The sequence below is a fragment of the Eleutherodactylus coqui genome, chromosome 5 (genome assembly GCF_035609145.1).
Source record: "Eleutherodactylus coqui strain aEleCoq1 chromosome 5, aEleCoq1.hap1, whole genome shotgun sequence".
Lineage (NCBI taxonomy): Eukaryota > Metazoa > Chordata > Amphibia > Anura > Eleutherodactylidae > Eleutherodactylus > Eleutherodactylus coqui.
Window position 1 is genome coordinate 196,147,403 of NC_089841.1, and position 24,611 is coordinate 196,172,013.

Here is a 24,611-nt window from a genome sequence, read left to right on the forward strand (position 1 = left end):
AAATGAACCTTTACTTAGTACACCCTAATTAAATATTTGACAATGAGTCTTCAAAGGCAGATCTTTCACCATACTCTAATTATACAAAAAAAATGTGAAATACTTTACAAAATTTGGTGCAGTTTTGATTTTCTGAAGGGTTTTGCACATTCCCTGTCAATACCCAAAGGACAATAAGGACACATGTGTGGTGTGACAGGAACACTACTGTCATCCCTTTACTTTATTTCATGACCTCCCCCTTAAGCATGTTGTATCCTCCTTTCACCTACTACAGTATGGTACAATCTTACATCCATGATACAGTCATATTATTTCCTAAACAGAAATATACCATTCTGCAAATATATTCAACATCATTTTTTCTTTGTGGCAGTATTCAGCTTGATCTACATATGACGTTCATAGATGAGATTGTGCCCCTCCTGCAACCACTAGAGTTTCCCCGGTGATATATGAAGCGTCAGGAGAGCAGAGGAAAGACACGGCTCCGGCACATTCTTCAGGTTCTCCCATTCTGAAAAACAAAAAAAGCAGGAGTGCATCACTTCTAAACATACACTGTAGAAAAAGCCCAGAGGAAGCTCTTCCTTAGTCGTCCATTTTTCCTTGAATTGGGCAATCAGTCAAGCAAGTTTTTGGCCTTCATGGCCCATCAGGAGACTGCCCTCTTATGATACTTAGGATTAGGTCGGCTGAGGGAGTCACACTTTCGGATCCAAGAGATATCCTGAATAGATTTCAACAATTCTATAGTACCCTGTATCAATCACAGGCTGATTATTCCTCTACAGAGCTCAATACCTACTTAGCAGACATAGTATTTCCTACATTACAAGATACTCACAACTCCCTACTAGACTCCCCATTATGATGGAAGAAATTGAAGAGGCAATGGAGGTCATGACTAAAGGCAAGATCCCGGGGCCGGATGGTCTACCACTGGAGGTATATTTACAATAGAAAGTAAGAATTGTGCCACACTTGCTTTCTTTATACAAATATATATTTGAGATGGGTCCATGTCAGAAGCTAGTATAGTGCTCATTTTAAAGCCTGATAAAGACCCGGAGGACTGTGGGTCATATAGGCCCATTTCACCATTAAATACTGATTATAAAATCCTCACTAAGATATTGGCCTCTCGTCTAAATCAAGTAATAAAAGAAATCATACATTCTGATCAAGCAGGTTTTATCCCGGGAATGTTAACCTCGGACAATATTAGAAGGACACAGGTAGTTACGCAGGTAGGCTGGAGGTGGGGGTCGGACTGGGCATTGGCTTCATTAGACGCTGCTACTGCATTCGATTCTGTTGAGTGACCATATTTGATAGAGGTACTTCAGAGATTCAGATTTGGAGAATCATTTATTAAGTGGATCTCTATTCTGTATGGATCTCCAGTAGCCATGATCATGGTGAATGGCCTGACCTCCACTTCCTTTGCATTACACAGGGGTACCCGACAGGGCTGCCTACTTTCCCCCCTCCTGTTTGCTATTGCAATAGAGCCATTGGCTCTAATAATTCAGCAACATGGGTCATACAAGGGCGTTGAGATCGGAGCTAGAGAGAATAGGATAGGTTTGTACGCTGATTTAATATTATATAGGTCTGAACCTAGGCGCACTTTGCCACTGGCTCTCTCTCTAATAGATGTGTTTGGGAGATTCTCAGGCCTACGCATTAACTGGCAGAAGTCTGCTTTTATGCCCCCAAGACTCGAGGGGTGGCAGAGAGGAGAGGTATTCTACAACCTACGGATCACTTACCACTGACCTGTAGCAAGCCGGGACGTGAACCGGCGAAAGGACTGAAAAAATTGCCTTTTCTTCGATGGGGCTTTCTCCCTCCTTGTAGGTATATGCGGAAGGGAAGTACTTTTGCCGCCTGTGGCGTCCTTGATTAGGTCGTCTAACCTGGCCCCGAAGAACCTGTTGCCCTCGAAGGGTAATTTTGTGAGGACCATCTTCGATGCTGTCTCCGCCGACCACCAAATTTTGCTGCGTCCAATTCTGCCGCGCACACGAATTTGCCGGCCTGTATAATGTTATCCGTGGCCTCCAACAGCTCGCTGGGTGGGGAGCCTGCCAGGATGTCCTTCTTCAGTTGTTTCGCCCAGGCCACGGAGGCCTTTCTTACCCATGCGGCTGCGAAAATGGGTTGCAGGGCCGTGCCTGCTGACTGAAAAGCCGACTTTGCTAATGTGTTGAGCTTTCTTTCCTGTGGGTTCGTTAGCGTCGCGACCTTGGCTGCTGGTAGCGCCGTGCCCCTGGACAGACACGACATTGGTGGATCCACTACTGGGGGCGCTGACCATTTTTTCACAAGGTTACCTGGGAAAGGGTACGTGACCTCCCAGGTTTTTCCCGGTTGCCTAAACCTCTTGTCTGGGTTTTGCCACTCTTTCTCGATGACATCTGCGAAATCTTGGTGGTCCGGGAACACCTGTCGTGGCCTTTTCTGGCGTTTGAAAGATACTGTCGCCGGGGTTGCCTCCACCGGCTCCTCTGACACCTGTAGCGTCTCTTTCACAGCTATCACTAGGCTGTCCATCAGGGTAGCTAGTTGCAATACCTGCTCATCATCCAGGTCAGATAGGGACAAGACCCATGAGCGTTCGCCCTACTCTGAGCCACTTCTTTCCCCCCGTTGAAGATTGCGGCTGTTGTGCTTGAGCCGTGCTTTGAGAGGCCCAGGATCATGAGGCCCGGGGGGAGTCTGGGTGGGCTCGAGCCGGTCTTGCCGAGTACCCGGGACCATAATGAGTGCCTGGATCGGTGGTATGTCCGAATGGACTCCATAGAGCCCCGGAAGCCATGATGCGAGTCCCTGGACCAATGGGACCTGGAAGGCCTGGAAGACTTTCTGGCATGACGGGACCTACGGGAGGTGTCCTAGCTACTGCGGGATCTCCGTCTTTTACATGATCTCCCCCGCGCGTATTCCGGAGAGGATACCTGCAGAGTGGGGGGGAGGGGGGGAGCAACCGCGAGAGTGGTGCCTTGGGAGGGCTTACCCGCTTCTGCAGCTGTTACGCGGTTCCCTCGTCCAGCTGGAGCCTCTGGGTCCTGAATTACACTGTGGTCCTCAGGGCACTGACGTGGATACCAGATCGACGCTGGTGTTTTCTTGGACAGGCTGCCGCTGCTTTTGCGGCTGGTGCAGGTGCCGCTGAGTATAGCAGTTGCTGCTCGCATGATAGGAGCGGCCATACTCCTTTCCAGCCGCTCCATTTCAATTGCCCTCGGCCGGAGGAGCGTGGCTTGCTCCGTGTGACTGACTGGTGGCCGTGCAGCAGCGCCCCGCCTCCCGGGGCGCGCACCTGTTCACCGCTGCGCCTTGGGAGCCATCCGAGCGGTATACCTGGCGTGCACCTCCCGCCGCTAACCACAGCACTCGCGATCCTAAGCACCTCGACTGCCGTGCTGCCCTGGGTCCGCCGCACACAGCCAAGTTCCCGGAGATCCTGTGCTCTTCTACCCAAGTGCTGATCTCCTGAGCCCCCAGGTAAGGGTTGTAAAGCCCTGCGGCACCCTCCAGATATTCCTGAGGGTCCACGTTCATATTAATGCCCGACGAGGGAGAGAGGGGGGGGGTTCCTTGTTGCTCTGTTCACACGTCAATACTCCAGCAGGGTTTCCCCCTTGGCGTCAGTCGTACAATGAAGCGCCACTCCAGGGAGGGGGAACCCTATAGCTGGCGGGCTCCGACGCCAAATGCACATGGCAGGGTCGGGCCACCTTTTCTTCTATGGGACAAGACGCCGCAGAGTGGTGGAGACACCCCCTGCTGTGCGTCTCCCCCGGGAGGACGGGAAAGCCAGGGAAAAGCCCCGACTCCCCGGATTCCCGCATGTAGTAACGTCTGCCTCCTGCAGACACTAAGCTAAAGACTGATTAGCTGAGTGCCTGAAGGGGGGATATAGCCGGTGGGAGGAGCTAATACTTGTGCTTAGTGTCGCCTCCTAGTGGCAGTGGCTATATCCCATGGTCTGGCTGTGGCCCCCAAGGATACGGACGAGAAAAAAAAAAAAGTATCTAAAATTGCATGTGAGAATAAGAAGTAGTAATATTTAAAATAATATTTACTTACTGGAAAAGGGGAAAAAGCTCCTATAGATGAGACAATCACAATACTACCGCCGCTGAGAAAACAGAAAGAACAGACCTGCGGGTGAGCAATAGTGATGAGATGTAGAAGGCAATTATTGACGCAGTACAAAAATATAAGTCATCCATAATGCTACTAGTTGAATAGTGGAGCTACACGCTAGTAAACCAGATCCTGTAAACGAGGTAATTTTTTTATTTATTACCCCCAGCAAACTGGGTACTCATTATACCAACCTTGGAAAGATGGAAGGCCGAGTCAGGCTACCATGCGGCGATTAAACCCACAACCTTCAGGTCGTGAGCAAGAGTTTTGGTTGCGTACTGCTGCCTTAACACTCTGTGCCATTTATAACCCCAATTTAGTCTTACGTGGCAGCAAGCGCCAGTGCTGGCTGACATTGTTTCTTCTATACCCCCTATCGTTAGGCCTCTGCTGGGATTAACACCGTTTTTGTAAATACCAAACTGAAGATATACAGTGCAATATATGTTATACACGTCTATAGATTGTGAACTGTACACACACTTTGTAGTTTCTTATTCACTTCAGTAATGTTAAGTCGTAGTACAACAAATGTAGATTGTGCTAAACAGATCACACTAGTAAAGAAAAGCCCACTTCATACTCCCAAATCCTCACCCTCTTTCCTGCATTTTGGGCACCACAAGCTTCACCAACATGACGCGGGTATACCGGATGTGACCTCTGTGACCTAACCCAACCTCCCCCTTTTCCCAATTAAAACGCTGCAACTTCTAGCTTGGATAAATTTTGGCCACAGCGGCCGTTTATTAAAATTCTATTAACAATTGGGTAAAAACATCAAAATAAAACAACCCACTGAAAAAGGGGGAAGTCCCTGGAGCCTCCAACCCCCTCTGTCGCCTCCCCAACAGGGAAAAGGATTTCCGTCCTGCCTCCCGCCGCTCTCTCCCTCTATCCGACTCGGGAGACCGAAATCCTTCCCGCTAAAACCCTCCCGTCGCAAGACAGCCGACTCGGGAGGCAACACACAACCGGTTGCCCCTAGTTGCCCTCCTCCTCCCGACTCAGGGAGCCGCAAGCCGTTCCTCGGCTAGGCCACGTTTCTCTGCAGGGACTACGGCCTGACAGAGCCGGGAGGCGACAGGCTGACCACACACACACACACACACACACTATACCAAAAAGGGGGAGGGGGGGAAGGTAGCCATCAGCCCCCCGTTTCCCCCCCCCCCCCGCACATCAGCTGGCTCCAAGAACTCCCCCCCTTCCGAACGCCTCTATGACAATGTCGCGATACCTCTACAACCCTTTCCACTAACTAAAACTGCCCCCTATATACTAAAGTAAGGGCGGGTGGGTGGGACTTCCTCGTGGCCTCCGTCTTCTCCTCTTCTGCTTCTTCTTCCTCCATTGCCGCCTAAGGATGCTCCTCCCGCCGCTGTTCCTGCACTTTCTCTCTAACTTCCCCCTCTACTCCTACCTATATTACACCCCCCTCTTCTCCCTTCTATTAACCCTGGCCTCCCCGTTAACCCTGTCATGGGCTGCCTCCATATATATCCCCGGGGGCTACTATTCCGGCGCCTCTGGAATGTTGCTTTAACATTAACGTCCAGAATCTGAGAAAAGAATAGTGAGCAGAGTGACTATGTGAGTGATATATCACTAAAGACCAGTGCAACTACTGTTAACGGAAGGGACCTCCTACGTACATGGGCTCTCTTAGACTTCTATCCCAGAGACCCTTTTTCTGGGCAAACATTACTGTAAACGAAAGATTCATACACAGTATGCCTATGGAAAAGTTTTTCTGTGGCAGGTGCCACACTTTATTTGTATCCATCACACACAGGGAGCTTGAAGCCAATCATGGCACTAAATTCCTGGCAGTAGCCAGGACTTGCTTGCCACCTGGCACCCAAGGCTAGTCGGGCCTCGCTTGCCGCCCAATGACAGTCATGCTCACCGTAGGCCATACGCCTTTTCTCCTCTTCCAGGCATTATTTTTAAGGCAAGCTGCTCCCTGGGATTGACAGATTTCCCCCAGCCTGGGTTACCTGGGTTATCCCCCTAGGTTAGGTCCACCCACCTTTTTTTTACCTTTACCTTTGCAAGCTTTTTGACACTCCCCTTTACATTCCTCCCCTTGCCCCACACAAAGGGTCATAAAGTTCAAGCTTCCGCCCTGTCCTGCTTATCAAACTGCCTGCCTTGCCTCCTTCCTCAAGCCCCTTGGCTGAATGGGGTGAGGAAACAGGTCGGGGATCCTATTTACTCCTTCTACCTTCCCCGTGTGCTCGCAAGTGCCACCCCTTATGGCTCCTCATGCCTACTTTACCATCCCTCATCATTCTTAAGATCGATCAGATTATTGCTTTATCTGCTGTATTCGTGCTATTATGCTGGATAGGAAGGGGAGTCTAGCTGCCACATATAGGGTAAATGAATGTGATCACAGCATACTTTGATTGTGGGCACTGTGGATAGGTGTCAGCTGTAACCCCCCCCCCCACCCCCACCCCCCGCAACCACAGGCTTGGGTCCTGAGCCCACTCCATACCCACCTCAGTGTCCAATGATATACAGGTACGTCACTGGTTGTAGAGGAGACTGTGGACTGAACAATGATTTTAAGGTGAGCCTAAAATCCATCATTCATCTGGAGAGCGATAACAGGTACCGTAACGCTGTGTTCTGCATGGGAATCAGAGATTACATTGTAATCTGCTGACAGCCCATACGAGAAACCAAAGAGGTCTTATACCTAGAATTAGGTTCGTTCATTCAATTACTTTTGTGCCTGGGAATATGGAGGGGCCTTGTAAAAATGGTTGCAGTTCTAAAAAGGTTAATAAAATATTTGTGCTAAACCCCTTGAATTACAGTTGAAAGTCTACACCCCACATATTGGTGGCTTTATTTCAAATCCATTGTGGTGGTATACAGAGGCCAAATTATGAAAAGGAGAACACAAAATAAATCCACACACAGCTTAGAATAATTAAAATGGATGAACTTTATTACAAAACAAGATAGTAGTTAAAAACATGTATAATGGGAGAAAATGAGTATCTCGATGGCAGGAATAGGACTTAACAATAGAATAAAAATATGTTCATGGTATAAATAGGATAACAAGAAATACAATAGTGGATCTACTGAGTCATATATAATACAAGCCAGACAAACAAGGCAATACATTAGGACTGTCAGATGACACAAAATAGAAATACAAAGCTGTTACCACATCCTAGTCAAGACCTGTATCCTGAGCCCCAACGCTCATTTCACATCTGATTCCTCAAGAGGGTATGGTGAACAATGACTGATCATGTTTAAATAGTCTCCTAAACAACGTAACATGGAGCACCTGATGTATCACATGACTCCAAGGAACAGACCCTCTAGATGTCTCCCAAAGAAGGAGTAATTCAGAAGTGTACAACACAAAAAGTTAAATGTTATCTGACGCACTTGCTTGTATGTGCACAGCTATAGCACACCAACTAAGGTGCTCCCTCTCCAAACAAGATGACCCAAGGTTAAGCCCCCAATGTATCATGAAAAAATCTAAATCAATGAACAAATAGATTCCACAATTAACAGTGAATCAATTCACAATGTATTACTTATAATTAGTGGCATAAATCTATAAAAAGTACATACAAAAGATTTTACAATTTATTACAAAAATAGATACATACATATACAATTGAAACAGTCAAATATGGGAAAACATCAAAATAATCTATATATGATGGTCACAAAGAGGGAAATAAAGTGAATAGAGGTGTCACACAGTGCTCCCCAAGTGCAGTGCAAAAGTGAGAAGAAAAACGGAAGAGTATCCAAAAAGTATCCATTTTTTTTATATATACATCAGGAAAGAGGTACATAGTGAAAAAACAATAGGTGAGTAAGGGGCTAAATGCCCATTTAAAAAAAAACAAGTCAAACAATCCATTAGGTGTTGCATTTTGTTTATCACCTGGAAAATAGACAACATATACCACAGGGTGATAATTTCATGTATATCAAAAACCAGAAAAAATATATATAAATTAAACGAAACAAGGAATACAATTAATGTGATAATGGTGATGTCAGATTGACTGAGAGGCTCTACAAAAATGGAACAAAGCTGATGTTCTCGTTTAGGCCATAGGGGGTAACTGTATTAAGAGTATAGATCCATCTACATTCCTTCTGGGAGAGAATTTTTTTCCATTCTCCTTCTCTGGACTCCTAAACAAGTCTCCATCACACTGATGGAACTCCTTAAAGTGTCTTGGAATGGTTTTCAATTTAGTCTCATCAGATTCTTGTCATGCTGCCTCGATAGCTAGAATATGTTCTCTAACCCGCTTTTTAAGAGGTCTTGTAGTCATTCCTATGTAAATATAATTACATGGACATATTCCATAGTAAATTACTCCTACACTTTCACAATTGATAGCATGTGTGATTTTAAATGTGTGGTCATGTCTGGAGTTGGTAAATGTGGTGGTTGAATCCATATTCCTGCAAGCCACCTAATGGCCACATGGTCGGCTTCCCCATTTGGGGCCCTTAGTTGACAGAAATGTAGTTCGATTAGGAATAAATTGACTCCTCACAAGACAATCTCCCAAATTTGGTGATTTACGTTAAGTTATTGATGATCTTTCTGGTAATATTTTCCTTAAAGGGGTTGTCCCGCGAAAGCAAGTGGGGTTCAGCACTTCTGTATGGCCATATTAATGCACTTTGTAATATACATCGTGCATTAAATATGAGCCAAACAGAAGTTATTCACTTACCTGCTCCATTCCATGGAGCCGTCTAATTTCAGCGTCTAATCTCCCGATTAGACGCGCTTGCGCAGTCCGGTCTTCTCCCTTCTGAATGGGGCCGCTCGTGCTGGAGAGCTCCTCCTCGTAGCTCCGCCCCGTCACGTGTGCCGATTCCAGCCAATCAGGAGGCTGGAATCGGCGATGGAACGCACAGAGCCCACAGTGCACCATGGGAGAAGACCTGCGGTCCACCGTGGGTGAAGATCCTGGCGGCCATCTTCGCAAGGTAAGTAAGAAGTCACCGGAGCGCGGGAATTCGGGTAAGTACTATCCTTTTTTTTTTTTAAACCCCTGCATCGGGTTTGTCTCGCGCCGAACAGGGGGGCTATTGAAAAAAAAAAAAAAAACGTTTCGGCAAGGGACAACCCCTTTAAATCATTTTCAACCCTGAGAATATTCCAATATTTGTTCAATATTCGTCTCATCTCAGACCATCCTGTGTTGTATTGTGTGATAAATCTTACACTATGATTTTCTTTGGGGTGTGGTTTTGATCTCAATAAACACTGACGTCTGGTGTTCTTGGCGCGAAAATAGCCTTTCCTAATAGATTTCTGATCGTACCCTCTCTCCCGAAACCTATTACTCATCTCCATGGCTCTCAGTTCAAATGTGGATTCATGTAAACAGATACGCCTTAGCCGGAGAAATTGACTGACCAAAATATTCCTTTTAAGTTGGTCTGGGTGGGATGAGTTGGCATGAAAAATGGAATTCACTGCCGTTGGTTTTCTGAAGATGTCAGATTTGATGAACCCCCTTTCATCCATAAAAAAGAACATCCAGAAATGTGATATTCTGTCTTCAATATCTATACGTCAATTTAATATTGAGATAGTTGTCATTAAGAGTAGTCATGAATTCATCAAGGTCACTGACTGACCCCTGCCAAATAAACAAAATGTCATCAATGTATCAAGTCCACATTTGGACTGTCACTGACAGAGGTGTAGAGTCGTCAAAAAAGATGCCTCTCTCCCACAGCCGCAGGAACAGGTTAGCGTACGAGGGCGCACATAGCTGTGCCCTGGAGCTGTAGGAAAAAGGCATCACTAAATAAAATGAAATTGTGGGCTAGAATAAATTCCAATAATTTGAGAATAAACTCACCAAAAACTGTCTACTCCAGAACACTCCAAAAAGAATCCCACAGCCCGTAAGCCTAGATTGTGTTTAATTGACGTATAGAGAAATTCTACATCACAAACAACGAGCAGCATGTCATCATCTAGTTGGAGATCATCCATTTTCTTCAAAATGTCAGTAGTATCTTTCAAAAAAGAGGGCAACGATTCAACTATTGGTTTTAAGGTATATTCAACTAATCTTCCTCTGGGTTCACAGATATTGTTTATACCTGAAACAATGGGTCGTCCAGGAAGATTCGTAGTATCTTTATGTATTTTTGGTAAGAGATACAACACTGGTATTGTTGGATTGTCCAACATCAAGCAATCAGCTTCTTTTTGTGTGATAGTGTCCTGCCGCACGGCAATACAGATGATATTTTCCAATTCCTTCCTAAATTTAGATAGAGGATTACAGGTGAGTCGTCTGTATTTATCCCTTTCTCCTAGTTGCCTTTTAGCTTCCCTTTCATACATTGCTGAAGGACAAATAACTACATTTACACCTTTATCTGAGCTCTTAATAACCACATCTTTCATTTTTTTCAGCTCTTTTAGTGACCGTCTATGTGATGGACAGAGGTTATCCAATCCCATAGTTTTGGGGTTTTTTTCAAAATCCAGACTCATTAGCTTAACAAAAAGATCAATATTGGGATAAGTGGAAGTGTGGGGAATTTTTTTTGATTTGCTCAGTAATTGCTTAGGGAACTTACCCCGGGGGATCAGATGGTTGTTCAACCAATAAGGCTGCAAGAGCATTGAGGTCTTGCGCCTCTAACATAGACGTGTTTGAGACAGTTGTGCCTTCTGAGAAAATCTTTTTAAACACAAGTTTCCTAGCAAAGACGTGTAGATCTTTTATAGCTGTAAAATGTCAAAGAAAGCAACAGGTGAGAAAGAGAGACCTAGTTCTAATACATCTAATTGATCTCTTGTAAATGTATGTGAGGACAGATTGATTACCTTAAATGGTGGTTCTCTGTCCTTCACCTCAGTCCTTGGCTTCCTTCTACTGTATGGTTCCCATCTTTTAGTCATTTCTCGTTTACGTTTGGCACCACGCAAATTGTAATGATCAGAAGACTGTGACGTCCTTCCCAACTCCTCGCCTCCAGAAGCAGAGGAAAGGGACATCGATCTACTGTCATTAGATGGTCTGTTGCTGTACTTCCATCCGAAGACCCGATCTTCATGGAAATCAGAGAGATCCCTTTGGTATTTTTTAGACTTCAGATTGCTGACTTGTTTTTCACAGATTTTAACTGTCTCTGCAATTTCTACCCTCCATTTGGCAATATCGTCTGTTGACAACATACCAACTAATTCGTCATCAAGTTCTTTTATTTGTTGCTCCTGGGATACCAAGGTTACCTCATTGTGTAATAATTAATTTCATCAAATCTCTGGAGCATTGGGTGCAGATATGTTCCCACTAGAGATGAGCGAGCACCAAAATGCTCGGGTGCTCGTTACTCGAGACGAACTTTTCGCGATGCTCGAGGGTTCGTTTCGAATAACGAACCCCATTGAAGTCAATGGGCGACCCGAGCATTTTTGTATATCGCCGATGCTCGCTAAGGTTTTCATTTGTGAAAATCTGGGCAATTCAAGAAAGTGATGGGAACGACACAGCAACGGATAGGGCAGGCGAGGGGCTACATGTTGGGCTGCATCTCAAGTTCACAGGTCCCACTATTAAGCCACAATAGCGGCAAGAGTGGGCCCCCCCCCAACAACTTTTACATCTGAAAAGCCCTCATTTGCAATGCATAACTTAGCTAAGCACCACACTACCTCCAACAAAGCACAATCACTGCATGCATGACACTCCGCTGCCACTTCTCCTGTGTTACATGCTGCCCAAACCCCCCCCCCACGACCCAGTGTCCACAGCGCACACCAAACTGTCCCTGCCCAGCCTTCAGCTGCCCTCATGCCACGCCACCCTCATGTCTATTTATAAGTGCGTCTGCCAGAGGAAAAGCAGGCACACACTGCAGAGGGTTGGCACGGCTAGGCAGCGACCCTCTTTAAAAGGGGCGGGGCGATAGTCCACAATGCTGTACAGAAGCAATGAGAAATGCAATCCTGTGCCACCTCCATCTGGAGCTGCACACGTGGGCATAGCAATGGGGAACCTATGTGCCACACACTATTCATTCTGTCAAGGTGTCTGCATGCACCAGTCAGACCATGGTTTTTTATAAATAGTCACAGGCAGGTACAACTCCGCAATGGGAATTCCGTGTGCACCCACAGCATGGGTGGCTCCCTGGAACCCACCGGCAGTACATTAATATATCCCATTGCATTGCCCATCACAGCTGAGGTAAGAATGTCATGTTTAATGCAGGTGGTCTTCGGCCCACACTGCATGCCCCAGTCAGACCGGGGTTCTTTGGAAGTGGACAGATGCATTTACGACTCCCTGTGGACCCACAGCATGGGTGGGTGCCAGGAAGCCACCGGCGGTACATTAATATATCCCATTGCATTGCCCATCACAGCTGATGTAAGAATGTCATGTTTAATGCAGGTGGGCTTCGGCCCACACTGCATGCCCCAGTCAGACCGGGGTTCTTTAGAAGTGGACAGATGCATTTACAACTCCCTGTGGACCCACAGCATGGGTGGGTGCCAGGAAGCCACCGGCGGTACATTAATATATCCCATTGCATTGCCCATCACAGCTGAGGTAAGAATGTCATGTTTAATGCAGGTGGGCTTCGGCCCACACTGCATGCCCCAGTCAGACTGGGGTTCTTTAGAAGTAGACACATGCAGTTACAACTCCCTGTGGACCCACAGCATGGGTGGCTCCCTGGAACCCACCGGCGGTACATAAATATATCCCATTGCAGTGCCCAACACAGCTGATGTAACATCAGCTTTAATGCAGGTGGGCAAAAAATTAATTGGATTACACTGTAGGCGAGGGCCCCAAAAAATTGGTGTACCAACAGCACTAATGTACCTCAGAAAAATTGCCCATGCCCAACCAAGAGGGCAGGTGAAACCCATTAATCGCTTTGCTTAATGTGGCTTAATTGGTAACTAACTAGGCCTGGAGGCAGCCCAGTAAAAATAAAAATTGGTTGAGGTGAAAGTTTCAACGCTTTAACCCCTTAACGACTGCCCCATCGGGAAACTACGTCCTCAGAAAGTGGGCCTTAATCCTAGAGGACGTAGTTTTATGCATCCTCTTTGGATTGATGCCCACTTGCCTGAGGACGTGACAGCTCCATGCTGTCGCTGCCCGCAGGTAGCCGACAGCATGGAGCTGTCATCCCAGGATGCGGGCAGTCCCCCCCGGCATTGCGATCGGCGCTAGCCGGTGGCTAGCGCCGATCGCAAAAAAGTAAAGAAAACTGTCAAAAAAGTTAGTTCTTCAGCTGCCCTGCTGGATCGGCTCCACCAGGGCAGCTGAAATTACTTACCCGGCTTGTCGGCGGTGTCCCACGGAGATCTCGTCCTCCCGGACCCGCCGGCGGCCTTCTGCGCATGCGCGCCAGGCGATGACGTCACGCGCATGCGCAGAAGCCCGGGAGCCCCCGGCAAATTTAAAATCTCCTGGCTCCCGGCTCCTGAAGGTAGCCGGGAGCCAGGAGGTGTTACCGGGGACCGCTGTGAGCGGTCCACGGGCCCGCGATCGCTGCTATCGATTAGATAGCGGCGATCGCGAAAAAGTTGAAAAAGTAAAAAAAACGTAAGGTTTCACCTCCCCTCATGGATCGGATCCATGAGGGGAGGTGAAAATACTCACCCCCGGTCCTCTGCGATGTCCCGATGTCCCGGGACCCGAAATCCCGGTCTGCGCATGCGCGCCCGATGATTGACATCGGGCGCATGCACAGAGGGGCTCGAGCCCCGGGAAATTCAAAATCCCTCTGCTCTTGGCTGCCATGTGTAGCCAAGAGCAGAGGGATGTCACTGGGGACATGATCACTGTCATCCAATGGATGACAGTGATCATGTAAAGTAAAAAAAAAAGTGCAAAAAGTTAAAAAATAAAAATAAAAAAGGGGTAAAAAGTAAAAAAAAAAAGTGCAAAAAGTTAAATAAAAAAAGTTTTAAAAAGTTGAAAAAACTTGCGTTTCATCTCCCCCCACGGATCATATCCGTGAGGGAGGATGAAATGACGTACCTAAGGCCCGCGGATTTATCCGCGGACCTTACCCCAGCTTCCGTGCACGCGCCCGTCGCCAATATGGCAGGTGCATGCGCAAAAGCCGTGGTAATTTAAAATCTCCCTGCTCCTGGCTACAAAACTTAGCCGAGAGCCTGGAGATTTCACGGGGGGCCGCGGTGAGCGGTTCCTGATCACGTGTTCGCCGTTATCCAATGGATAATGGCGATCACGTAAAAGTAAAAAAAAGGTGAAGGTTCATCTCCCCTCACTGATGCGATCGGTGAGAGGAGATGAAACTTTTTGCCGGAGGCCTCCGTATTTGCGCCCCGACACAATCTTCTTCCGTGAACTTTCCCGGATTCTGCGCATGCGACCGCCGGCAAAACATCGGACACATGCGCAGGAGTCGGGGAGCCCAGGAAATTTAAAATCTCCTTGCTCCCAGCGACCAACGGTCACCGAGAGCCTGGAGCAGTGACGGGTGGCCTCGTTGGGCGGTCCCCGGTCACGTGAAAAAAAGGTAGCGATCTACCTTAGGTCGGTCTCACATGACCGGATAGGAATTACGGATTCCGCATGCTTCTGATCCGCGGTAATACGCAGATCAATCGCATTGGATTACCCAATTCCGCTCACAGTGGGTCGGAATTGCGTAATCCACTTGCAGAAAAGAGAACGCAGCAGGTTCTATTTTACCGCGGATATCCGCAACATAGAGGCCATTGTGCTCCATGGTTGCGGATATACCCGCTGCCCATACGCAACTACCTTGTATACGGGCTGCGGGTACCCGCGTCATCGCTAAGCGACGGTGCGGAAAATACAAACAAAAATATATATATATACTGCGTATGACTGCCTGTGTGAGTAGGCAGTTATGCGCAGTACATTACGCGGCCGTACGCAGGGTCACAGCCGGGCTCACAGCTGGGATCCTCTGCGGGCCTCCGCAAGCAGATTCCACCTACAGCCATGTGAGCCCGGCGTTATTCAGACCGCTACCTGTGATACGTAATTTACAAGAAGCCCCGGGAATGCTCGCCTTCCTGCAGTTCCAGGAGCAGCTTGTTGAGCGCCTTCTGTGTGAGACCGCCGCATCTCATTAAGCTTACGGAGACTCACAGAGCGCCACTTTTTACACCCCATACCCGCTACTGAGGTCAAAAAATACCCCCAAAAAGCATGAGAGGAGGGGGGATACCCGGTTTTATAGCCCCATGTACCCATCCCAACCAGCCTCCGTAATTACCCTTGTCTTTGGAAATATTACACAGTTCACATTATTACTTTTATCTAAGATTTGGGTAACGCCGAAAAGGGCGGAGCGGTAGGGGTGTGTGTGTGTGTGTGTGTGGGGGGGGGGGATATTTTTTTAAGGTGTTAATTTTTATTCCGTACAAGTGGGCAATGGGGCCTGGAATGTATTCAGTTGTGCCCTGCAATCCAACGGGTGTTCCCTCCATTATAGGCCTTGCCATGTTTCCTGTAAGTAGATTAGGGCCACAATTGGTATGTTTCTGAACACAGGACAAACGGGGGGATCCATTTTGGGGTGAAGGTCTTCATTCCTATGTAAACTGTACAAAGAAAACTGTTTTTAAATTGACAAAATTGCCAAAAAAATGAAAATCGTAATTTTTTCCTTCCGCTTTGCTTAGATTTATTCAAATACTGTGGGGTCAAAATACGCAATACACCCCTAGATGAATTCATTAAGGGGTCTAGTTTTTAAAATGGGGTCATTTGTGGGGAGGTTTTATCGTTTTGGACGCTCAATGGCTCTATAAGTGGGCAATGGGGCCTGGAATTTATACCGTTGTACCCTGAAATCCAACGGGTGCTCCTTCCATTATAGGCCTAGCCATGTGTCCTTTAAATAGATTAGGGTTACAAGGGTTATGGTTCTGAACACGGGACAAACGGGGGTATCCATTTTGGGGTGAAAGTCTTCATTCCTATGTGTGCTGTACAAAAAAAACTGTTTTTAAATTGATACAACTGCCGAAATAATGAAAATTGTAATTTTTCTCCTACTGCTTTGCTTAGATTTATTCAAAAATTGTAGTGTAAAAATACACAGTACACCCCTAGATAAATTCGTTAGGGGGTCTAGTTTTCAAAATGGGGTCATTTGTGGGGGCTCTCTGTCGTTTTGGCCGCTCAAGGGCTCTACAAGTAGGCAATGGGGCCTAAATCACCTTCATGCTAAATTTCTGTTCTGAAAGCCACCGATTACTCCTTTCATTTTGGGCCCCGTTGTGCATCCAGACAAAAGATTAGGGCCACAATAGGTATGTTTCTGAACACGGGACAAACTGGGGTATCTATTTTGGGGTGCAAGTCTTCATTCATGTGTGTGCTGTACAAAAAAAGCTGTTTTTAAAATGACAGAATTGACAAAAAAACGAAAATCACAATTTTTTCCTTTTGCTTTTGCTTGAATTCATTCAAAAACTGTGGGGTCAAAATGGGCAGTACACCCCTAGATAAATTCGCTAAGGGGTCTAGTTTTCAAAATGGGGTTACTTGTGGGGGTTCTCTTTGATTTGGGCCGCTCAAGAGCTCTACAAATGTGCTATGGGGCCTAAAACGCCTTCAAGGAAAATTTATGTTCTGAAAACCACCGACTACTCCTTTGGTTTTGGTCCCCGTTGTGCATCCAGACATAAGATTAGGGCCACAATGGGTATGTCTCTGAACACGGGAGAAACAGGGGTATCCATTTTGGGGTGCAAGGATCCATTCATGTGTGTGCTGTACAAAAAAAGCTGTTTTTAAAATGACAGAATTGACAAAAAAACGAAAATCACAATTTTTTCCTTTTGCTTTTGCTTGAATTCATTCACAAACTGTGGGGTCAAAAAGGGCAGTACACCCCTAGATAAATTCGTTAAGGGGTCTAGTTTTCAAAATGGGGTCACTGGTGGGGGCTCTCTTTGGTTTTGGCTGCTCAAGAGCTCTACAAAAGTGCTATGGGGCCTAAAACGCCTTCAAGCAAAATTTATGTTCTGAAAGACACCGACTACTCCTTTCATTTTGGGTCCCGTTGTGCATCCAGACATAAGATTAGGGCCACAATGGGTATGTTTCTGAACACGGGAGAAACGGGGGTATCCATTTTGGTGTGTAAATCCTCATTTTCATGGGCTCTATAGGAAAAAAATATGTCTTTAAAATGACATATTTGCAGAAATATGAAATTTTATTTTTTCTCCTCTAAATTGAATTAATTCCTGAAAAAAAATGGTGGGGTCAAAATACTCATGACACCCCTCAGTGAATACATTAAGGGGTGTAGTTTTTAAAATGGGGTCATTTGAGGGGGTATCTATTATTCTGACACTTATGAGCCTTTGCAAACTTGGTTTGGTGCAGGAAAGCAAAGTGTTCCTCAAAATGCTGAAAAGTAATGTTAAATTTGTATGTCCTCTAAATGGTTAAAAAAAACACAAAAGTTTTTCAAGTGTGCATTCAGAATAAAGTAAACAGATGGAAATATATATCTTATCAAAAATTTGTACAGTATGTTTGGACATATTTGAGCTATTACGGTTGAAAATGTGAAAAAATGACAATTTTTTCAAAATTTTTCCAATATTGGTACTTTTAATAAATATACACAAATTATATCGGTCTCTTTTTACAACCTAAATGAAGTACAACATGTGGCGAAAAAACAATGTCAGAATCACTTGGATATGTAAAGCCTTTATGGAGTTATGCTACGTTGAACGACGCATGTCAGATTTCCAAAATTTGGCTCCGTCACTAAGGCGCAAACAGGCTTCGTCACTAAGGGGTTAATGAGCATTGAAACGTATAAAAATTGTTTAGAAAAATTATATGACTGAGCCTTGTGGGCCTAAGAAAAATTGCCCGTTCGGCGTGATTATGTGAGGTTTCAGGAGGAGGAGCAGGAGGAGGAGGAGGAATATTATACACAGATAGATGAAGCAATAAGGTCCCCGTTTTGGATGGTGATAGAGAACGATGCTTCCATCCGCGGGTGCAGCCAACGTATTGTTTAGGTATCGCTGCTGTCCGCTGGTGGAGAAGAGAAGTCTGGGAAATCCAGGCTTTGTTCATCTTGATGAGTGTAAGCCTGTCGGCACTGTCGGTTGACAGGTGGGTACGCTTATCCGTGATGATTCCCCCTGCCACACTAAACACACTCTCTGACAAGACGCTAGCCGCAGGACAAGCAAGCACCTCCAGGGCATACAGCGCGAGTTCAGGCCACGTGTCCAGCTTCGACACCCAGTAGTTGTAGGGGGCAGAGGCGTCACCGAGGACAGTCGTGCGATCGGCTACGTACTCCCTCACCATCCTTTTACAGTGCTCCCGCCAACTCAGCCTTGACTGGGGACCGGTGACACAGTCTTGCTGGGGAGCCATAAAGCTGTCAAAGGCCTTAGAGAGTGTTCCCCTGCCTGCGCTGTACATGCTGCCTGATCTCTGCGCCTCCCCTGCTACCTGGACCGCGGAAATGCGCCTTCGGCCACTAGCGCTGTCCGATGGGAAGTTTACCATCAGTTTGTCCACCAGCTCCCTGTGGTATAGCATCATTCTCGAACCCCTTTCCTCTTCAGGAATGAGAGTGGAAAGGCTCTCCTTATACCGTGGGTCGAGCAGTGTGTACACCCAGTAATCCGTAGTGGCCAGAATGCGTGTAACGCGAGGGTCACGAGAAAGGCATCCTAACATGAAGTCAGCCATGTGTGCCAGGGTACCTGTACGCAACACATGGCTGTCCTCACTCGGAAGATCACTTTCAGGATCCTCCTTCTCCTCCTCCTCTGGCCATACACGCTGAAAGGATGACAGGCAAGCTGCATCTGTACCCTCAGCAGTGGGCCAAGCTGTCTCTTCCCCCTCCTCCTTATGCTCCTCCCCCTCCTCCTCCTCCTCCTCTGGCCATACACGCTGAAAGGATGACAGGCAAGCAGCATCTGTCCCCTCAGCAGTGGGCCAAGCTGTCTCTTCCCCCTCCTCCTCATGCTCCTCCCCCTCCTCCTCAACGCGCTGAGATATAGACATGAGGTTGCTCTGACTATCCAGCAACATACTGTCTTCCCCCACCTCCGTTTCCGATTCCAAAGCGTCTGCCATTATGCTTTGCAGGGAACTTCTCAAGAGGCATAGCAGAGGAATGGTGACGCTAATGATTGCAGCATCCCCGCTCACCATCTGGGTAGGCTCCTCAAAGTTTCCAAGGACCTGGCAGATGTCTGCCAACCAGGCCCACTCTTCTGTAAATAATTGAGGAGGCTGACTTCCACTACGCTGCCCATGTTGGAGTTGGTATTCCACAATAGCTCTACGCTGCTCATAGAGCCTGGCCAACATGTGGAGCGTAGAGTTCCACTGTGTGGGCACGTCGCACAGCAATCGGTGCAGTGGCAGATGAAACCGATGTTGCAGTGTCCGCACGGTGGCAGCGTGCGTGTGGGACTTGCGGAAATGTGCTCAGAGCTGGTGCACCTTTCCGAGCAGGTATGACAAGTGTGGGTAGCTTTTCAGAAAGCGCTGAACCACCAAATTAAAGACATGGGCCAGGCATGGCACATGTGTGAGGCTGCCGAGCTGCAGAGCCGCCACCAGGTTATGGCCGTTGTCACACACGACCATGCCCGGTTGGAGGCTCAGCGGCGCAAGCCAGCGGTCGGTCTGCTCTGTCAGACCCTGCAGCAGTTCGTGGGCCGTCTGACTCTTCTCTCCTAAGCTGAGTAGTTTCAGCACGGCCTGCTGACGCTTGCCCACCGCTGTGCTGCCACGCCGCGTGACACCGACTGCTGGCGACGTGCTGCTGCTGACACATCTTGATTGCGAGACAGAGGTTGCGTAGGAGGAGGAGGGTGCTTTAGTGGAGGAAGCATACACCGCCGCAGATACCACCACCGACCTGGGGCACGCAATTCGGGGGGTGGGTAGGACGTGAGCGGTCCCAGGCTCTGACTCTGTCCCAGCCTCCACTAAATTCACCCAATGTGCCGTCAGGGAGATATAGTGGCCCTGCCCGCCTGTGCTTGTCCACGTGTCTGTTCTTAAGTGGACCTTGGCAGTAACCGCGTTGGTGAGGGAGCGTACAATGTTGCGGGAGACGTGGTCGTGCAGGGCTGGGACGGCACATCGGGAAAAGTAGTGGCGACTGGGAACCGAGTAGCGCGGGGCCGCCGCCGCCATGATGCTTTTGAAAGCCTCCGTTTCCACAAGCCTATACGGCAGCATCTCCAGGCTGATCAATTTGGCAATGTGCACGTTTAACGCTTGAGCGTGCGGGTGCGTGGCGGCGTACTTGCGCTCGCTCTCAAACAGTGGCGCGAGCGACGTCTGGACGCTGCGCTGAGAGACATTGCTGGATGGGGCCGAGGACAGCGGAGGTGAGGGTGTGGGTGCAGGCCAGGAGACGGTAGTGCCTGTGCCCTGAGAGGGGGGTTGGATCTCAGTGGCAGGTTGGGGCACAGGGGGAGAGGCAGTGGTGCAAACCGGAGGCGGTGAACGGCCTTCGTCCCACCTTGTGGGGTGCTTGGCCATCATATGCCTACGCATGCTGGTGGTGGTGCCTCCCCAGCTGATCTTGGCGCGACAAAGGTTGCACACCACTGTTCGTCGGTCGTCAGGCGTCTCTGTGAAAAAGTGCCACACTGTAGATCACCTTGACCTCTGCAGGGTGGCATGGCGCGAGGGGGCGCTTTGGGAAACAGTTGGTGGATTATTCGGTCTGGCCCTGCCTCTACCCCTGGCCACCGCACTGGCTCGGCCTGTGCCCACACCCTGACTTAGGGCCTCCGCGTCCTTGCCCGCGTCCACGTCCTCTAGGTCTACCCCTACCCCTCAGCATGCTGTATTACCAGTAATGCAGAAACAGAACGCTGTAATTAAATGTGCCGCTTATTGGCCTGTGGTTGGAGGCTGACTTCGCTTACGGAACGCCAGGAAATAATTTTGCGCAAGCCTGCTGTAACACTTAGCTGGCTGCGTATGATTTTGTAGAACTACTACACCCAGCACAGACAGACCCAGAACACTGAGCACAGTGACAGGCAGGCCAAATAGATTTTTTGCCCAATATTTTTTAGAAAAGGCCCACTGCCTATATTCAATCAATAATATGTCTTCTGTCCCTGCCTCCACACTACTGTCCCTAGGGTATGTGACAGAACTGCAGAGTGTTGCACTGTTAACTGCAACACAGCTGTGATTTCAGAGCCCAGACAGAGCCAGGAAATAATTTTGCGCAAGCCTGCTGTAACATTTAGCTGGCTGCGTATGATTTTGTTGTAGAACTACTACACCCAGCACACACAGACCCAGAACACTGAGCACAGTGACAGGCAGGCCAAATAGATTTTTTGCCCAATATTTTTTAGAAAAGGCCCACTGCCTATATTCAATCAATAATATGTCTTCTGTCCCTGCCTAACCACCACTTCTGTCGCTAGGGTATGTGACAGAACTGCAGAGTGTTGCACTGTTAACTGCAACACAGCGGTGATTTCAGAGCCCAGACAGAGCCAGGAAATTATTTGGCGCAAGCCTGCTGTAACACTTAGCTGGCTGCGTATGATTTTGTTGTTAATTTATTGCCCTGTTTGTGTGGCTTGTATTATATATGACTCAGTAGATCCACTATTGTATTTATTGCTATCCTATTTATACCATGAACATATTTTTATTCTATTGTTAAGTCCTGTTCCTGCAATCCAGATACTCATTTTTCCCCATTATACATGTTTTTAACTACTATCTTGTTTTGTAATAAAGTTTATCCATTTTAATTATTCTAAGCTCTATGTGTGGATCCATTTTGTGTTCTCATGATAATACACTGAAGTGTTTTTGCATTGTTTAGCAATTGTGCCTAATTCTTTGGTCAAATTATGAAAATGTTGTCACCGTCCAAAAACCTATGGACTGACAATGTATGTTTGCTGTTCCTGTTACAACAGCGACTTTTCTAATCTACAAGTCTCCACTAACAACCTGCCCCCTTGTCCCACCGCTCCTCACCTCTCATCTGTTTTGAAAGAGGACCTGTCACCTCTCCTGTTTTAGCAAAAACGTACATTCCCAATCATACAATTCTAGAGCATTTTTTCTTGGAACTCTGCGTTATGCCGTTCCTCAGTTATATGTTCTGGAAATTAATGAGTAAATTGTCATCTGGATGTTACCAGTTGGGGGTATCCCAGCACCCTCTCATTGGAGAGTCAGTGCTGACAGTATCCAACAATCTAGGGACACACCCTTTTTGTCAAAGGGATTGGGAACACCCAGTTGTCAATTTAGTCATAAATGTCTAAGAGAAAAAGCATAACACAAAGTTCTAAGAAAAGATGCTCCAGAATTGTTATTTTATGAGGAATACAAGTACTTACTAAAACAGACATGTCAGGAGAGGTGAAAGACCCTCTATAACTTATCCCACATTATTGGTACTTTTCACTCCTATATGCATGTATGTACGCAGCACTATTCTGGTTCCAACAAGTTATCCCCCAATCTTTGGCACTCTCCTCGAAATGAATGGAGTGCAGTGCACCTGCCCAACCTGCGCTTCCTTCCTTCCTTCAGAGACTTTCTCGTGAACAGTGGAGGTTCCAGTGGTCGGATCCCCATCGATCAGCTAGTTATTCTCTATCCCATGGATGGGGGATAACTTGTTGGAATAGGAATAGCCCTTTAACTGCAGAAATGATTTGGCTCTTTTGGGTAATGTGCTTGAGACACATTTGCATGCGCACAGGACTCAGTCACCTGCCTATATAGAATGCAAACTGGGAGTTGTATTTTTCTCTTTAATATGTACAGGCTCCAAGATTGGGCTTAAATATATGCAAACTTTACACCTTAGAATTCAGTAAGGTTTACATATGAAGTATATGTTCTGATGAATATACCAAAAAAATGTGATTGTTAGTAATAAGCAAACACACTTTACAGGGGTCATCCACCTTGGCCTATCCCTTTTTTATTAGAAGAATCCCCTAACAGTAAGCTGATCTAAGGTGACCTGTCTCTAGGACTCCAAGTATCATCTGTAATCTGTGGGGAAACCAAGCAGCAAGTGTTTAGCTCTCCTGCAGCATCCCTACAGGTGGAAATGAGCATTACACAGTTTTCATCATAATCACTGAACTCTGTACAATGTACAAAAGTCCTGAATCTTCTAAAGTTGCAAATGGCCATTGTAGCTGCTCTACAAGAAATTACATTAAAGCCCCATTTACACACAACGATTATCACTCAAAATGCGTTCAAATGATGGCTTTTGAGCGATAATTGTTGCGTGTCAACGCGTTCATCTTTCACTCTTTGACTGAACGATAATTTTTGGGGGAACATAAAATCTATCATTCAGGTGCAGAGAGATAGCAGGGACCACAAGCTGTGTTCTCCACGGGAGCAGTTGATTACATTGTATTCAGTGGACAGTCCATTTGAGAACAAAAAAGCTGTATGCAGAGCTCAGACCCCCTGCTGTGTTCTGCAAGCATCTTTAGGAGGCTCATTTACATGCAAATGAAGCTGATAAAGTGCTAATGGGCATTAGTGCCCATTAGTACTTTATGCAAAATGATCGCTGAAACTGTCAATCTTTCAAGTGTTTGAAAGATTGTATTTGCATGTAAATGAGTCTTTACTCAGTACCACCTAATTAAGTATTCGACTATGAGTATTCAAAGAGAGGCAGACCTTTCACCATACTCTAATTATACAAAAAAAAATGGGAAATACTTTACAAAATTTGGTGCAGATTTGATTTCCTGAAGTGTTTCACACATTCCCTGTCAACACCCAAAGGACAATAAGGACATGTGAGTGGTGTGACAGGAACACTACTGTCATCTTATTACTTTATTTCATGACCTCACCGCTAAGCATATTGTATCCTCCTTTCACCTACTACAGTATGGTACAATCACATTATTTCCTAAACAGAAATATACCATTCTGCAAATATATTCATCATTTTTCTTTGTGGCAGTATTCAGCTTGATCTACATATGACGTTCATAGATGAGATTGTGCCCCTCCTGCAACCACTAGAGTTTCCCCGGTGATATATGAAGCGTCAGGAGAGCAGAGGAAAGACACGGCTCCGGCACATTCTTCAGGTTCTCCAATTCTGAAGGACAAAAAAAGCAGGAGTGTATCACTTCTAAACATACACTGTATATACAAGACATGTTAGTGACTGTCATTTAGCTTAACCCCTTAGTGACCAAGCCTGTTTGCTCCTTAATGACCAGGCCAAATTGTGGAAATCTGACATGTGTACTTTAACATAGAATAGCTCCGTAAAGGTTTTGCATATCCAAGTGATTCTGATATTGTTTTTTCGCCACATGTTGTACTTCATTTAGGTGGTGAAAATAGTCCGATATAATTTGTGTATATTTATTAAAAGCGCCA

General features: G+C 46.7%; 2 protein-coding genes across 2 annotated transcripts in view; both read right to left on the reverse strand.

The window, feature by feature from the left end:
• Positions 1 to 208: 208 nt before the first annotated feature.
• Positions 209 to 24,611, reverse strand: part of LOC136628240 (dehydrogenase/reductase SDR family member 4-like) — a 143,837-nt gene continuing 119,434 nt past the window's right edge. The window contains exon 10 of the mRNA XM_066603981.1: positions 209 to 235. The gene's annotated coding sequence lies outside the window, so the exon portion shown is untranslated. The remainder of the gene's footprint in view (positions 236 to 24,611) is intronic.
• The window catches only part of LOC136628920 (dehydrogenase/reductase SDR family member 4-like), a 46,537-nt gene continuing 46,135 nt past the window's right edge, over positions 24,210 to 24,611 (reverse strand). The window contains exon 9 of the mRNA XM_066604995.1: positions 24,210 to 24,324. Coding sequence (XP_066461092.1) covers positions 24,210 to 24,324 — 115 coding nt within the window. The remainder of the gene's footprint in view (positions 24,325 to 24,611) is intronic.